The following is an 18,134-nucleotide window of genomic DNA, read 5'->3' on the forward strand; positions in this document are numbered from 1 at the left end:
TAAATCTACAAAAGGCTCTGTATCTGATCTTGCCCTGTTCAACATTTCCTATTATGGACAAGACGAAGATCCAGAAATTATACTGAAACATCAGAAAAAAATCTTCAGAAAATTTTTCATCTCTCCTGTTCAGCAAGGTAGAACCCAGAGCTGGCTATCTGTCATACTGAGACAAGGGAGAAGTATAAAAAGCAAGCAGGGCTTTCCAAAATCAACTTGAAGAAATTCTACGACAATACTCTAATCCTATGAGGTAACACATCCAAGACATGAACCAGGGAACAAAGTAAAACAGAATGACTCCCATCACCTACCAACCAAATCTATGAATGATACACATGTGAAGTGTGTATCTGACTGCTTTAGAAGAAAATAAAGCTCAGGGCTATTTGAACTTTAAAATTCATTCTTCAGATAAAGTACAGCTGACCCTTGAAGGAGACAGGTTAATCATAGTTGGCCCACCACATCCATAGTTCCTTTATATCCATGGTTCCTCCATATCTGCAGATTTAACCAGCTTCAGATTGTGTACTAGTATAGTATTTACTACAAAAATAATCACTTGTCAGTGGACCCATGCAGTTCAAACCCATGTTGTTCAAGGGTCAACTATAATTTCAGTATACACAGGAAAGAAGTGATTTTCTAATAACATTGGTGACCTCTAACCAAGTAAAATTATGATCAAATCATTTTAAGATAAGGTTTCTTTAGAAATAAAAACTATACTTACCACAATCCATTCAGCTATGTTTTCATAGAGCTCTGGACTGAAAATTGCTTTTTTAAGCCTCGCTAGAGGACCATCAGCATCTACTAATCTGCACCGCATGAAAACATCACAGTAGCCTCTAAAATCGTTGCATGGGGATCCAGGTTGCAGGGTGATAGTTCGACCAAGGAAGTACTTGTTCCACTGCACAGACCCTGTACTGGCACAAGTTGATGGCTCCACTGTAAAAGAAGTGCCAAATATAAGCTGAAGATCAGATTCTCTATTGGGTTAGCTGGGAGAAAGGGAGGAAAGGAAGAAACTGCCTAAAATCATCACTGTGACATGTTACATAGGCTTTCATTAGTTAGACTGGATAATACCCTTACTAATTCACCTTAAATATCACAACACAAACAACCAGCAACTCTTTTGATTTAGTGCCTACAATGGCTTAAAATCCTTCTAACAGTGTATACATTAATTATTGCAAAAACATTGGCAGGTTTCGTCTACTTCATCATGTTAAAAACACTGTAGGGATCACAAAAGTGGAAACACAATGCTATGCCACATTTAAATATTTCTCAAGAGAATCAGTTCAGCTGGAAAGTATCTGTCCCAACTGTATACCAAAGTTTAACACTTAACATTTAGGAGAAAATAAGGTTTTTCAAACAGATTTTATACTGGTGCATTTTCAAAGCCTTACTCTTCTTCATACAGCAGACATGGCATAATTCCTTATCATCTTTGCCATCAGAACTGGCACAGGTACACTCCTCCAAGCCATGTTTCTCACAGATAGAACCTGCACATTGCTGAAAGAAAAATAAAAGACCGATTATTTAATCCCTATACAGTCAAACCTCTTGTTCCCAGTAACAGACAGATGCCTCCAATGCTAAAATAATTAAGTAAAAATACAAGAGGTGGTGGGAGCACAGATTAGAATCAGAAATGGACCATATAAACACATCTTAAAAAGAGCAAGTGCAAATAAGATAGTAAATCTTAAAAAAATGGTAACAAAGATCTAGACAAAACAGAAACAGAGGTGACTAGATGAACATCAACTTTATGTTGGTTATTATGGTTCCTTTATAAGAAGGGGAAAATGAAAAGCTCCTCATGTAGAGGAAAGTGATTGTTTAGCCAAGAAAGCTTTAAAGGCTTCAAAGGCAGAGGAAATAATCAAGAGTCCTTTTATTTAGGGTACTAAAATATTAATTTATAAAACTTAAAAGCAGTACAAAGCTACATGCCTAGTTACATAACTATTTTTCTCTAGAGTATCAAACACACGCAGTAGGAAGTTGAAAGACAAGTCAATAACAAATCAAATGCCACCAGGCACTTATGCCACATAACGCAGTCACAGCTTTGTGGGGAAATAGATACGGATGCTGAAACTGGGACTGAGATGAATTACTTTAACTGTGAGGCTTCAAGTGTCAAGAAACAATAATTCTGAAAAAGGTTTCATAAAATTAAACGAAAAACAAATCAAATGCTTACCCCATTAATGCACACTTGTGTATGCCTATTACAGTCTGTAAAGTTTGGTTTAGGATCAGAGGCTGGGCAGAGAGCTGTGATGCCATTACATATTCCTTCTTTTGCACAGTCTGAATCATCCCGACACTTTTCAGTTTTTGACTTGAATGCACACTGTGCTGTACAGCAGGGACCTTGACTTGGACTAAAAGAAGTACTGAGTTGAGTAAAGCAAATCAGTCTTAATTTTTAAATCATAAATATTATTTTTTAAATGTTAAGTATGTTACTGTTATATAACTCTTACTGGAACAAGAGGTTACTAAATTTTAACATTCTAATAATTACAGAAAAATGAAGAATCTTGTTTTTATAATGAAGGCATACTATATTCAGCATTCTTATTCTATCTGCCTTTAGTAAAGGGTTACAATGGAAAATGGGTTAAATACTAGGTAAGTCATCAGTTTTTCATAGATAAATCACACATTAGTCAATTTATCATTTTTTCTCACATTTACACATTAAAAACAAATTAGGATACACAGAACATCCATTTTAAAAGTACTGCACAAACAATATTCTATTGCTTATATTTATCATTACCAGAATCATTTGAGAAGTGAAATAAACTGTATGACACTAAGTTACAAGAATGTGTGGAATCCATATTACCTAAATATTTAAAGCTAAAATTCTAAAAATACTGATGAAAGTCACATTTTTAACGTTATGAACTAAATAATATCTATTTTATTGTGCTGCTTATTTAACTTATATGCAGAGTACATCATGAGAAATGCTGGGGTGGAGGAAGCACAAGCTGGAATCAAAATTACCGGGAGAAATATCAATAACCTCAGATATGCAGATGACACCACCCTATGGCAGAAAGTGAAGAACTAAAGAGCCGCTTGATGAAAGTGAAAGGGGAAAGTGAAAAAGTTGGCTTAAAGCTCAACATTCAGAAAACTAAGATCATGGCATCCAGTCCCATCACTTCATGGCAAATAGATGGGGAAACAGTGGAAACAGTGGCTGACTTTATTTTGGGGGGCTCCAAAATCACTGCAGATGGTGACTGCAGCCACAAAATTAAAAGACGCTTACTCCTTGGAAGGAAAGTTACAACCAACCTAAACAGCATATTAAAAAGCAGAGACATTACTTGTCAACAAAGGTCCATCTCGTCAAGGCTATGGTTTTTCCAGTGATCATGTATGGATGCTAGAGTTGGACTATAAGAAAAGCTGAGTGCTGAAGAATTGATGCTTTTCAACTGTGGTGTTAGAGAAGACTCTTGAGAGTCCCTTGGACTGCAAGGAGATCCAACCAGTCCATCCTAAAGGAGATCAGTCCTGGGTTTTCATTGGAAGGAAATGAAACATCATTCAACTGATGTTGAAGTTGAAACTTCAATACTTTGGCCACCTGATGCAAAGAGCTGACTCATTTGAAAAGACCCTGATGCTGGCAAAGATTGAGGGTAGGAGGAGAAGGGGATGACTGAGGGTGAGATGGTTGGATGGCATCATCGACTCAATGGACATGGGTTTGGGTTGGCTCCAGGAGTTGGTGATGGACAGGGAGGCCTGGCGTGCTGCAGTTCACAGGGTCGCAAAGAGGCAGGCATGACTAAGAGATTGAACTGAACTGGGCATCCTTTGCATGTCTTTAACACCCACCACACAAACTGTAATTATAAGTAGCTCAATCTGCCAGCAAAGGTGCACTAAATAATCCTACTCCAAAAAAATAAATAACAAAGTTCCAAAACCACATACATCTCTTAATCGAGTTTCTTCTTTTTTAATCTGGTTTTAAATATGACATAACTACCTTCAGGCCTCCCTGGTAGCTCAGCTGGTAAAAAATCAGCCTGCAATGCAGGCAACCCCATTTCAATTCCTGGGTCAGGAAGATTCCCTGGAGAAGGGATAGGCTACCCACTCCAGTATTCTTGGGTTTCCCTGGTGGCTCAACTGATGAAGAATCCGCCTGTAATATGGGAGACCAGGGTTCAATCCCTGGGTTGGGAGATCCACTGGCGAATGGGAACAGCCACCCACTCCAGTATTCCAGCCTGGAGAATGGACTGAATAGTCCGTGGGGTTGCAAAGAATCAGACATGTCTGAGAAACTTTCACGAACTACACTCAGGTGGCTTCATAGGAACATTAACATTACTGGAGTTAACAAGGTACCTGCACTGCTTCCCAGGTTTCAGCTTGCATTTTTTTCCCTCTGGCTGATTGGCATCGTAGCAGCACTCGTCTTTACACTGGTCACTATAACCACAATCACATTCTTCACCTTGCTCTACCATCCCATTTCCACAAATAGGTTGGCCAGATTCTGAAGAAAATGAATAAGACAAAGTAAGCACTGTATGCAACACTTATTTTATTTCAAATTCACAAACTCTTTAAAGCATCATTTTAAAAAGGAGAAAGGAAAACTTTGAAGATTAAGAAAAGTAGAACAAACTAAGAATCCGGAAATTAAGAGATCTAATTGTAACAAGGGCTCAGTCACTAACTAGCAATGTGCAGTGAGGGAATTTGACCTGATGCTCCCTTCTAAAATCCCTTCTAGAAGTGACAGTACTCTATTTAGGCCATGCCACACTGAGCTTTATTGACCAATGACTGTACTATTTATAGTACATAACTACAAAGTAAGTCAGTGCTTCATCAACCAGAATAAAATCAAACCTTTTCTGTTAGAAAATTTCAAACATACAGAGAAGTAGTAAAAAAGTAAGTACAATGAACTCCTGTGAACCAATCACTTAGCTTTAACAACTATCAACGATATGCTGTAAACAACTGCATCTAACCTATTCATCTGCTCTTACAAATTCATCTACCAGGATGAATCTAACAGATAAAGAGTTTTTTCTTTTTTAAATCTAACCATAATACCATTGTCACTTCTAAAGAAAACTAACAGTATGCTTAATAGCATCTAATAGCCAATCTATGTTTAATTTGCTTCAACTACCTCTTTATATCAGTTTATTTGAACCAAGTATCACACAGGCTTTCCCCAACCCCTCTCCCCATAGTTGCTTTAAATGCATCTTAAGTTCTTTTAATAGATAGCAGATTCCCTCCTCTCTTGTTTTTACACTATTAGTTGTTAAAGAAATTGGGTCATTGTGTCCTATGGAATTTCCCACATTCTATTTGGCTGACTGTATCCTAGTCAACTAGTAATTTTTTTAATGTACATTAGTTTTGACTGTCAGCTAGACCAAACTCCTTAAGGGAAGAACCATGTATTATTTATATCTTTTGTATTTCCACAGAGTCTAACATTAGTGGGTCAAATCTTGGTTCATTAAGGTTAGACTGTCTGCTCTAAGCATAGTGAGTAATTTCAGAAAGACTTTCAGGGTCTTTTTTTAAAGTTCTTTGATTTTGTTAGTGAAGTTTAAAATTGGAACAAGAATGCTACTCTTAATAAGAACATAAAAATCACAGAACTTCAGCATCTGCAGAGAAATGAAAAGAATCAAATGTCTTCATTTTAGAGAAAAGAAAACTAACTTTTAGAGAGCTTGGGACTTGCTGGAAACCATATGCCCCAGTATGGGCAAAACACAAGACTAAATCAGGGTCTCCTAGGTCTAAAGTCTGGTGTTCTTTCTGCTGCACCAAATCAGTGTGGGAAACAGTTGTAGCACAGACTTCAAACCGAAAGCTGAGTAAGTGCAAGGGAACATACCTCAAGCACAGGAACCCAAAACAAGGTACATCTGAATCAAAAATACTCTATAGAGATCTTAGCTTTATATTCAGAAATTTCATTCTTATCCTTGGCCACATCAAACATTAAAGGAAATTTTAGGGTGAACTGAAGCTCCATCCCTCTCTCTCTCTTTTTTTTTTGGCCACATGGGGATCTTAGCTCCCCAACCAGGGACCAAACCTGGGCCACAGCAGTGAAAGCGCTGAGTCTTAACCATTGGATGCCAAGGAATTTCTCCTTTCCTTCACTTTATACCATCTCTTTTCTTCTCTAAAACTAGAATCATGCACATGTGCATATATATTAAGTAAATAATAATGATTTTTCTAAAGTTCAGCAATAATCATCTTACAATTCATGTGACATGTAATTTAGGAGAAAAGGAAAAATTGAAAAAGTCAGAAAACCACACATGTAATATTCATTACACATTCGTTTGTGTCTCATACAGAAACAATACTTCAAATCAGCTCTTTGCTTACGGCTTAAAACAGGAAAAGATGTTGCTTAAAATGCAAAAATTGTAACAGGTACGTATTTCATTGTAATTTAAGAAACAAATTTCTTTCCCATAATACTAAAAAGCAATGTGCTCGTTTTTTCTATCTTATGGTAAATATTATTTATTTAGGTTTTTTTTAAATTGAAGTAGTTATTTTACAATATTGTGTTAGTTTCGAGTATACAACAAAATGATTCAGTAATACATACAGGTGTAAAAGTGACAGTGTTAGTTGCTCGTCATGCTGGACTCTTTTTAACACCATAGACTGTAGCCTGCCAGGCTCCTCTGTCCATGGAATTCTCCAGGCCAGAATACTGGAGTCTCCTGCATTGCAGGCAGATTCTTTACCAACTGAGTCACCAAGGAAGGTCATATGTGTGTGTCTATATTTTTCAGAATCTTTTCCATTGTATGTTAATACAAGATATTAAGTATAGCTTCCTGTGCTATACAGTAGATCCTTGTTGTTTACCTATTTTATATAGTACACACATATGTTACTCTCAAGCCTCTAATTTGTCTCTCCCCCTCACCCCTTTGTCCTTGCTGTCCCTTTTGGTAACTCTAAGTTTGTTTTCTATGTCTAAAAGTCTATCTCAACCTTATAAATAAGTTCATTCGTATTCTTTTTTTAGATTCCACATACAAGTAATATCATATGATATTGGTCTTTCTCTGACATTTGTCTATACTAGGAAGGTACAGTAATCAAAATAGTAGGGTGCTGGCACAAAAACAGACATACAGATCAATGGAACAGTATAGAAAGCCCCAAAATAAACCTATGCACTTATGGTCAATTAATCTATGACAAAGGAGGCAAGAATATACAATGGAGAAAAGATGGTGTCTTCAGTAAGTGGTGCTGGGAAAACTAGATATCTACATGTAAAAGAAAGAAATTGGAACATTCTCTAACACATATACAAAAATAAAATTTATTAAAGATCTAAATATAAGACCAGATACTATAAAACTCTTAAAGGAAAACATTGGCAGAACACTCTTTGACATAAATTGAAGCAGCATTTTTTTTTCTTGGATCCATCTCCTGGAGCAATGCAAAAAAAAAAAAAACAAATGGACCTAATTAAACTTTACAATCTTTTGCATAGCAAAGGGAACCATAAACAAAATGAAAAGACAACCTGCAGACTGGGAGAAAATATTTGCAAACGATGGTACCAACAAGGGTTTAATTTCTAAAATATACAAACAGGTCATGCAGCTCAGTATCAACCAACTAACCAACCAAATCAAAAACTAAGCAGAAGACCTAAATAGACATTTCTCCAGCAAAGACATACGGATGGCCAACAGGTACATGAAAAGATGCTCAATACTGCTAATTACTGGGCTTCCCAGGTGGCTCAGTGGGTAAAGAATCCACCTTCAATTCAGGAAATGCAGGAGACTTTGTGTTCGATCCCTGAGTGGGGAAGATCCCCTGGAAGAAGCATGGTAACCCACTCCAGTATTCTTGCCTGGAGAATCCCATGGACAGAGGAGCCTGGTGGCTTACATTTCTTAAGGTCACAGAGAGTCAGACATGATTAAAGTAACTGAGCATGCACACACATTTCTAATTATTAGAGAAATGCAAATCAAAACTACAATGAGGTATCACCTCACACCAGTCAGAATGGTCATTATTTAAAAGTCTACAAATAATAAATGCTGGAGAAGATGTGGAGAAAAAAGAAACTTACTACACTGTTGACGTAAATGTAGACTGGTGCAGCCACTCTGGAGAACAGTATGTAGTTTCCTTAAAAAACTAAAACCACATAATCTTGCGATCCCACTGCTGGGCATATATCTGGAGAAAACTCTCATTTGAAACAATACAGGCACCCCAATGTCCAAAGAAGCACTATTTACAATAGCCAAGATATAGAAGCAACTTAAATGTTCATGAATAGATGAATGGATAAAGAAGATGTGGTGTACACACAAACACACAGACACAGGAATATTACTGACATAAAAAAAAAAAGAATGAAATAATGCCATTCGTAGCAACATGGATAGACCTAGAGATCATCATATTTATTAAATGAAAGACAGAGAAAGACAAATATGTTCATAATTTTTAAAGTCATTTTCAATCAAAAAGCTTACTGCAAAACTCCAGTTTACAAATGAAAAATCTAGATGTCACTTCTACCACTGAGAATAATAATAACAAAAATGATAATATCAATGTAATTTTAATCTGTCCTTTCAAAAGAAAATGAAGTTTTTATAAGAAAAAGTCAATCAATAAAAGTAAAAATTGACTTTGAATCTTCTTAAAATTTAAGTTTTGCTCTGGGAAAGACTGTGAAGAGGATGAAAAGACAAGCTAAAGAAAGGAAGAAAATACATGCAGACCGATATGCGACAAGTCACTAGCAGCTGAACTACTAAAGAACCCTCAAAACTCAACAGAAAAAAAACAAACAAACAAAAAAAAAACCCTCAGTGGCCAAGAAACACAGACATGTGACCAAAGAAGATATACAGATGGCAAAAAACCACATGATACTCAACATCATTAGTCATCATAAAAATATAAAGTAAAGCCATAATGAATTAACACTATACACATGTCACAGGGGATAAAATAAAAAATGCCAAAAGCTGACAAGGATAGAGAGAAATTAGACGACTCATATGCTGCTGGTGGGAATGTAAAATAGTACAGCCTTCTGAACAGTTTGGCAGTTTCTCCCAAAACATAAAAACATAAATAAAAACAAACAGCTGCTATATTGATCCATCAGTTCAATTTGGAGACATCTGAAACCTATATTCACATGAAAAGCCTGTTTATAGCTGCTTTATTCAGAACAGCCCAAAACTAAAGTTAACCCAAATATTCTTTAACAGAAAAACGGTTGAATGAACTGAGGTACACACATACTGCCTGCAATAAAAAGGAATGAACTAATGACACAGGTAAAAATTTGGATTGATTTCCAAGCAATCACATCAAGTGAAAAATCCCCAAAAGTTACATTTTGTATGATTCCATTTATTGAACATTTTTGAAGTGACAAAATTTTAGAAATGGAGAATGATTTTGTGGGGCAGGTGAAAAAGGCAGGAAGGAGGAGGTTGCTTTTTAAGGTTATAAAACAGTGGTAATGGAATTGTTCTTTTTTTTTTTAATGCCACACCATGTGGCATAGGGGATCCTAGTTCCCTGACCAGGGATCAAAGCCCTGCCCCCTGCATTAGGAGCATGTGGTCCCAATCACTGGACAGCCAAAGTGAAAGTGTTAGTCACTCAGTCATGTCTGACTCTTCGTGATCCCTTGGACTGTAGCCCACCAGGCTCCTCTGAACATGAAATTCTCCAGGCAAGAATACTGGGGTGGGTAGCCATTCCCTTCTCCAGGGGATCTTCCTGACCCAGGGATTGAACCCAGGTCTCCTACATTGCAGGCAGATTCTTTACTGTCTGAGCCACCAGGGAAGTCGCAATGAAACCGTTCTTAATCATGGCTATGGTAATGGACACATAAACCTACACGTGGTAAAACTGTATAGAACTAAACACACACAGAGATGAAAATATGAAAAACTAGGGAAATCCAAATAAGATCTGTGGACTGCTTATCAATGTCAATATCCTTGTTGTATGCAACACTGTACTACACAGTTTTCCAAGATGTTCCCATTGAGGGAAACTGAGAGAAGGAATATGGAATCTCCATTATTTCTTACAACTGCATGGGAATCTAAATTATCTCTATATAAATTTCAATTAAAAACAAAAGGGCATAGTGTTATATCAATTTTATGTCAAAACAAAAAATGCAGCTAAAAAACCAAAAAGCCATAAAACTTCAGTTCTTTTTCCTTTGGTGCCATATCTGTGAGAGTGCTGTTTATGGGCAATGTGAGCAGGCCTCAGTGTTTACCCTCAACTTAAAATCTTATGAAACAGAAGGATCCCCAAAAACATAATACAAGGTGGGGTATTTAGAACGTATTAAATGCCTCAAGAGAGGCAAAACAGATCAATGGATAGACAAAATGTAATATATCCCTAAAACAGAGTATTACTCTGCCATAAAAATGAATGGCATTGTGATACATGTTGTAGCTAGTGTGAATCTTGGAAATACTATGCTAAGTGAAATAAATCAGATAAAAAAGCATAATCCCACAAATATGAGGTTCCTAGAATAGGCAAAGTCACAGAGACACAAAATAGAATAGAGGTTACTAAAAACTGGGGAGAGAGAGAAATAGGAGTTAATTGCTTAACGGTTACAGAATTTCTATTTGGGGTGATTTTAAAAGTTTGAAAATGGAAAAGCGGCGATGGTTGTACAAATGGTAAATGTACTTAATGCCAATGAATGGTACACTTAAAACTAGTTTAAATATAAACTCTATGTTATATATATTTTACTACAGTAAGAAAAAAGTTCATAGCAACTTTATTCATAATAGCCCAAACCTGAAAAGCCCAGGTGTTCATCCAACAGGAGAGGATAAGTAAACTGTGATAAATTCATATAATGTACTTTTATCCAGCCAAAAAAAAAAAAGGTACAAAACACTAATAATGAACTTCAAAATAGTATGATGAGTGAAAGCAGCCTTCCACAAAAGAATGCAAACTGTATGATTCCACTTATATGAAAACAAGCAAAATTTATCTATGGAGAAATAAATCCATTTATTATGGGACAGGTGCAGAGACTGATGGGGAAAGGAAATGAGAGAACTTTCTCAGGTGATAGAAATGTTGTACATTTTGACAGGTGCTTAGGTTACACAGGAAGACGTATTTGTCAAAGCTCATCAAATGGTAGAGTTGATTTGTGTATTTCACTTATGTAAAAAATATAGGCTAAAGGGCTTAGAGTGAAGTATCCTGATATCCCAAATCCACTTTAAATTAAAATAACAATAAAACATGGATTGAGAGATGAATAGATTGATACACATGTGATAAGTGTTAAGTCGTTCGGTTGTGTCCAACTCTTTGTGACCCCATGGACTACAGCCTGCCTGGCTCCTCCTCTGAACATGGAATTCTCCAGGCAAGAATACTGGAGTGGGTAGCCATTCCCTTCTCTAGGGGTCTTCCCGACCCAGGGATCAAACCTGGCCTCCTGCATTGCAGACAGATTCTTTACCATCTGAGCCACCAGGGAAGCCCCCTGTGTGATAAAGCAAATGTATTAAAGTGCTAACAACTGTAAAATATAAAGGTGGTAGTGGTGGATATACAGGTGTTTGCTATTTAATTCTTTCCAGTTTTCTGAATGTTTGAAAATATTCATATTAAAATGCTGGGAAAATATACATACCAACAAAACAGTTGTTTCTCTTCTTCTCAAGAACTTGACTTATATTTCTAATACTACAGAGTGAGAATTTATTGTTGTTAAGTTTGTCCCCAGATGTTGCTCTTGCATACATGATGTAATTGCCATTTTCTTTTTGTCCTAAATTCTTAGATTCTCCTGGAGTGCACTCTGTTCCAGAATCATGCTGTCAAAAAGAATATAAAGTTACATAAACAGGAAGTAAAATAGGGTTTTCAGGTCATCTGATTAGATGTAATTTTCTCATCAGAAGAACAATGGAAGCTTGAGGACTCTCCTTTAGACTAGACCTTACCATTATTTTAGCCTGTGAAAAGGAAAGATAATTTGCCCTTTTAGGGGCCACTGTCTCATAAAGAAGAAAAAAAATCAGTGAAGGTCTAATTGCAATGGATACCTTTTTTTTATTTTTTATTTTTAATTCACATGAATCTTTGACACATTCTGCAATTACTTCTTTTAGTTGGGTTCCCAAAGGTAGAGTTACTGCATTAAAAGGTCAAACACTTTAAAGATGTTGATACATACTACCAAACTGCCTAACAAAAGGGCCATATTAATTTACATTATATAGCAACATGGACCAAGATTTCGACAGGCAGAGATGGGAAGGTATTGGTTTCTTGGCAGAAGTACACATTTTTAAATGACTTAATTTGACAGGGAAGAGGAAATAACACGGGAAATATACTTAGCCCCAATTATGGAAAACCCTATAAATACTAAGTTAAGGAAACTGTATTAGCACTATCAACTGGTATTGGATGTAGGGTTGTAAGCAGAAGTGACATGATCAGAATGACTAGAACTATACCTAGACAAGGGCTTCCCAGGTGGGCTAGTGGTAAAGAACCTGTGTGGCCAATGCAAGGGACATAAGAGACATGGGTTTGATCCCTGGGTTGGGAAGATCCCCTGGAGGAGGAAATGGCAACTCACTTCAGTATTCTTCCCTGGAAAATCCCATGGACAGAGAAGTCTGGTGGGCTACAGTCCATAGGGTCGCAAAGAGTCAGACACAACTGAAGTGACTTAGCACGCACATACCTAGACAAAGATTAATCTGCTGAGAGTAAATACATAAAGACTTTCATACTGGGAGACAGGAACTCGCCTCTTGATTGCAATTTCCAACAACAATGTTTATAAACTGGTTAACAACAGGTGTGTAAACATTTAGGATAGATTCCCTTGTGGTTCAGATCGTAAAGAATCTGCCTGCAATGTGCAAGACCGGAGTTCAATCCCTAGGTTGGAAAGATCTCCTAGAGAAGGCAAAGGCTACCCATTACAGTATTCTGACCCAGAGAATTCCATGGACAAAGGAGCCTGGAGGGCTACAGTCCATGGGGTCACAAAGAGACAGGACTAAGTGATTTTCACATAAATAAATATATGCAATACAGTGAACCACTCAGACAGAAAGTAACATTGACATAGTACAGATATATGACAGAAGACATAAAGACAGATTTTAGACAAAAATGTCAAAGAAGACAGGCTCAGGAGTTCATGGTCTGGTTGATCTCAATATTAAATTACTGAAAACATTTACTAAGCACCTGCTATCTACAGTATAGTATCATGTGTACTCTATATATAGTATCATGAACAATATACACAAAGGAATGAGGTGTATTTGAGGATGACAGAATCACTAGAAGTAGTCTGGTATGACAGGAAAAGATAACAAGGTAAGCAAAAAAAATGTGAACCAATTTATACATTCAACAATATGTAATAAGTAATATTACATTGATGTATTAAAAAACACCTCTCTGGCAACCAATTAGAAGACAAATTAGATAGGAAGTGCAAAGAGAATATACTGTATATCCTACTCCAAGTGTGATCCACAGATCGGCAGCAGCAGCAGCACATGGGAGTCTCAGAAACACAGACACTAAGACCCACCAAAGGCCCACGAAAACGGAAGCTATACTGTGAGAGCCTCAGTACTGTGTATGCACATTAGACTTTGAGGGGTTGAGAGGTCCTAGACTAACAAACTGAAGAGTAGTTGGAAAGACACTAAAATTCCCCTGGTAAGGGTTAGATGAAGTTGACTGGGAAAGTAGAGGACATTTAACTGATGGTTAAATACAAGTTAACCATGAGAAAGAGTTCTCTGCTCGTCTTTAAAATTTCAATTACTCTTTTTAAAGAGCAAATCACAAAAGCAGCCAAGAGGTAGAGAGATTAGACGCATTTTAAATACTTTATCCATCCATTCCTGATTGGAATTAGAAAAGAAAGACTTGAAACTTAGTGAGAGGACACTTACATTTTACGAACTGTGGAAACATTAAGTAAGAGCTTGAGAATTTTAAGCTATTAGAATTCAATTATTTTCTAAACTCAAAAATCCCCATTTTTACAAGTGATAAAGTACAAGTAAATTTATAGTTTTCAAATGAAAATTTCCCAAACTTGTAATTTTAATAAGCCCCACCAAAATCACAAACAGAATACCTTTCAGTATTTTGTACTTCCATGTATATTAATCTTCAGTTCACTTTAAAATCAATACAACAGACCATATATTGAAAAAGTGAAAGTAAAAGTGTTAGTCTCTCAGTCGTGTCTGACTCTTTGTAGCCCGCCAGGCTCCTCTGCCCATGGAATTCTCCAAGCAAGAATACTGAAGTGAGTAGACATTCCCTTCTCCAGGGAATCTTACTGACCCAGGGATCAAACCCAGGTCTCTCCCATTGCAGGCAGATTCTCTACCTTCTGAACCACCAGGGAAGCCCCAGGGTATTAAATAATACCAAAGAATTATTCATTTTGTCAGGTATCATAACCACGTGGTGGTTATGGAAGAAAATGTCTCATTTTTTAAGAAATGCACACTGAAATAGGAAAGGGTGAATGACTTTGTTTCTAACACCTCACAAAGAAAAGGAAATACAGAAAGATGTGGCAAAATCTTGATGATCGCTAAACTGGAATCAGAGGTCAGCAAATAGCAGCCCACAGCCTGTTTTCATATGGCCTAAGTTAAGAATGGTTTTTCCAAGTTTAAAAGATCGTAAACAATAACAAAATAAAGAAAAATATGCAACAGAGACCAAATGTTGCCCCACAAACCTAGTTTATTAGTAGACCCTTTATAGAAAATGTCTGTTGACCTCTGTCCTGTATGATGAGCATAAGATTGTAGTACTATTTTTCTCTACTTTTACGCATGTTATCAAGTTTTAATACTGAAAGATTTTAAAATAACAGTCTAAGTAGAAAAAGACAAATCTAGTAAACCCCAATAATGCTTTAATACAAACCAAGCAAAAAATCCACAATTTGCTAACATTCAAACAATAGAAACTTTAAACAATAAAAAGTGATTCTCACTCAATAAATATTTGAATGAATCTTATACCAGGCACTGTTTCAAGGTCAGGAGTGAATGAAAGAGGCAAAATTCCTGCCTTCGTATAATTCTGGCACTGTTGTGCTTATTTTCTTATTTTAATTACAAGCATTCTATTTTCCTCCTTTTCAGGACTATGGTCAAGTACATTACGGTGTTTTGACATATAAAAACGAAGCATTCTCGTGGACTTGTTTTCACTGTAAACAGTATCAACAAAAATTACACAACATGAAAGGCCAGCACCTTAAAAAATCCCTAACAATTAGGCAATACTTACCGGAGATCCAAAGTTATGTCCAACTTCATGAGCAAACGTAATGTGAGAGACTTTGGGGGGCACATGAGACCCATAGTTCTGAACAGTAATAATTCCAGTGTTTAAAGACTTCTTCTTACCATCTGAATAGAGCTTGCTTTTTTCACATATTCCTCCAGAGCTTCCTAAGTCAAAACAAAAAATGGCTAAAATTAGCATCTTCCCCCTCCAAATAATTCTCTAATATATGCCATATTAACTTGAAACATTTTATATGTATTTTGAGTCCAAATTTGGTATATACATATATCAAGTTCTAAAAAGTTTCTTTGGTCCACGATTAGAAAGTCATTCAAATGAGTTTTAATGGCACAAATAAATTCTCAGGATTGAATACAAACCCTTTATAAAATGTTCCTCTTCATAACCAAAATGTCTCCAAATTTTTACTCCTCTTAATTTAGCTAAAAAAATATTTAAGATTCTGTTAAACTTAAATATTTCAGCATTTACACTGGGTCTTTTTCATTTTTCAAGAAGAAAACTTATATTTAAGTTAAATGAAAGCTGACAAACTATGCTCAAGGAGATGCTAAGAAAGTCACTTCTACAAATAATAATAGTGATGGACAGGAGTATGTGATTCATGTCCTAAAAGACAACGCACTATATACTCTTTAAAAAGAAAAAAGTAGTGGAGGCTAGGGTGTGGAGGAAATAGGCTGACAGAGGTACAAACTTCAAGTTGTAAGATGAATAAAGTCTGAGGATCTAATGTGTGACACATGATGACTACAGTTGAAAATGTGGTATTATATAAATTAAATTTGCTAAGAGAAGAGCAGTTAAACATTCTAACACACACACATACAAATGTAAATATGTGAGGTGACGGATGTATTAAACTTGGTGGGGGGAATCATGCATTCACAATGCATACAAATATCAGATCACATTGTACACTTTAAATATCTTACAATTTTATTTGTCAATTATATCTCAGTAACACTCAAAAAATGTCAAGTGGGTAAAAGAAAAAAGGAACGAAGGACAGAAAGCGGGAAGGGAGAAAAAGCAAATGTGGTAACATGTTAACTGATTAATTTATCAGGAGTTCACTACACTATTCTTGCAACTTTTTGGCAAGTTTGAATTTTTTTCCAAAATAGGTTCAAAAAACTCAATTATGATTTTCCAACATGTCTTGAAGATATTTTCAAATTTTAGTCTTCATTTTTCACTTGTATGATACATACAAAACCATTTTGTAGTTCATCTGTTTATCTACAGTTCCTAAACTTCAGAGCTTAATACCAACATGAAAGTGTTTTCACATCTAAATGCAGTTAATTTTAGAAATTAAAAAAAAGAACATCAGCAAATTAGAGAATCCTTGTTTTTATATACACTGCACCAAGACAATCACAGTATTTTAAATAACTACTAAAGACTTTCAGGGAGAAGTACTTTGGTTTATATTCACATTTTAAGAGATTATTTGCATTTTTTTCATTAAAATACAATCAAATGGATTAGGATATTCTGATAAATGATCTAATTATTTCAAATTAACTTTCTACACACAAAGCTACAACCAAATTACATTTTTAAGAGCCTAACATTTATAACCTCTGATAAAGTATATAATAGGAAAGCAATTCAAAAAAGATGTGCAAGATATGCTATATTTAAAATGGATAACCAATAAGAAGCCTGAATGTGGCAGCCTGGATGGGAAGGGGGTTTGGGAGAGAATGGATATATGTATATGTACAGCTGAGTCCCTTCACTGTCCACCTGAAACTATCACAACATTGTTAATCGGTTATACCCAAATACAAAATAAAAAGTTCAAAAAAAAAAAAAAAAAAAGATGCAAGAATAGCAAGAGGCTACAACTGCTGCCTTGTTCCTTTGAATATTAGAAAGTACAGGAAAAGATATCATAAATTTAATGACTATTATGACACAATTCGAGAAACTGAAAATGTGCTTTCACAGAAAACTAAACTGAAAGACTAAGTCATATATGCAGATTTTAAAGGGCAAAGGATTGAGAACCTTTATATTTAATATTTACTATGTTTTCTACAGAGAAAACTGAATAGAAAGATAACAGCAAATGACTTACAAATATTTAATATATTCTCTTAATCTACTTTTGGAGTCCCAAGGACTGTATCACTATTCTAGACACTTAAAAAGATATAAATAAGTATTCTGTATGTAATAATTACAGTCTCTATATTACAATTTTAAATAAGTAGCAAATTAATATCCTGCCTTATCGAAGATGTATCATATGCAAATTGGTCCAGTGCTGTACTGTCAGACTTGAATTAAGCATAGAAGGTTCCACACTGCAAATCTTTATCAGTCAAAAAAAAAGTAACAGTACATACTAAAAACTCCAATAATGCACTTCCTATATTTTTAAGGTCTATCTAATTTAAGGAAAGATAATGCATAAATTTGAGTGTAGTCTTCTGAAATACAGTCTTTTAAATTCATATCTAGTTTAATATGTTTAACTGCTTTTGGTTTCAATAACTATTGCTTATCTGGAAAGTTTGCTATTTTTACAGACTAACAGCATATGTTAGAATAATTCAGTTATACAGAAAAAAATACAATACTATGTCTAACTTTATTAGTTGTGATTTAACTTTTTAAATACTGCAACAATTTTTGATATGCCAGAAACT

General features: G+C 35.6%; 1 protein-coding gene across 1 annotated transcript in view; it reads right to left on the reverse strand.

Moving 5' to 3' along the window:
• ADAM10 (ADAM metallopeptidase domain 10) overlaps positions 1–18,134 on the reverse strand; it is a 137,289-nt gene that overhangs the window by 14,205 nt on the left and 104,950 nt on the right. Inside the window, exons 9-14 of the mRNA XM_040226620.1 lie at positions 15,451–15,614; positions 11,783–11,966; positions 4,417–4,567; positions 2,234–2,417; positions 1,428–1,536; positions 737–957 (exon numbers count right to left, since the gene is read on the reverse strand). Coding sequence (XP_040082554.1) covers positions 737–957; positions 1,428–1,536; positions 2,234–2,417; positions 4,417–4,567; positions 11,783–11,966; positions 15,451–15,614 — 1,013 coding nt within the window. The remainder of the gene's footprint in view (positions 1–736; positions 958–1,427; positions 1,537–2,233; positions 2,418–4,416; positions 4,568–11,782; positions 11,967–15,450; positions 15,615–18,134) is intronic.

The sequence above is a fragment of the Oryx dammah genome, unplaced genomic scaffold (genome assembly GCF_014754425.2).
Source record: "Oryx dammah isolate SB20612 unplaced genomic scaffold, SCBI_Odam_1.1 HiC_scaffold_26, whole genome shotgun sequence".
Taxonomy (NCBI): Eukaryota; Metazoa; Chordata; class Mammalia; order Artiodactyla; family Bovidae; genus Oryx; species Oryx dammah.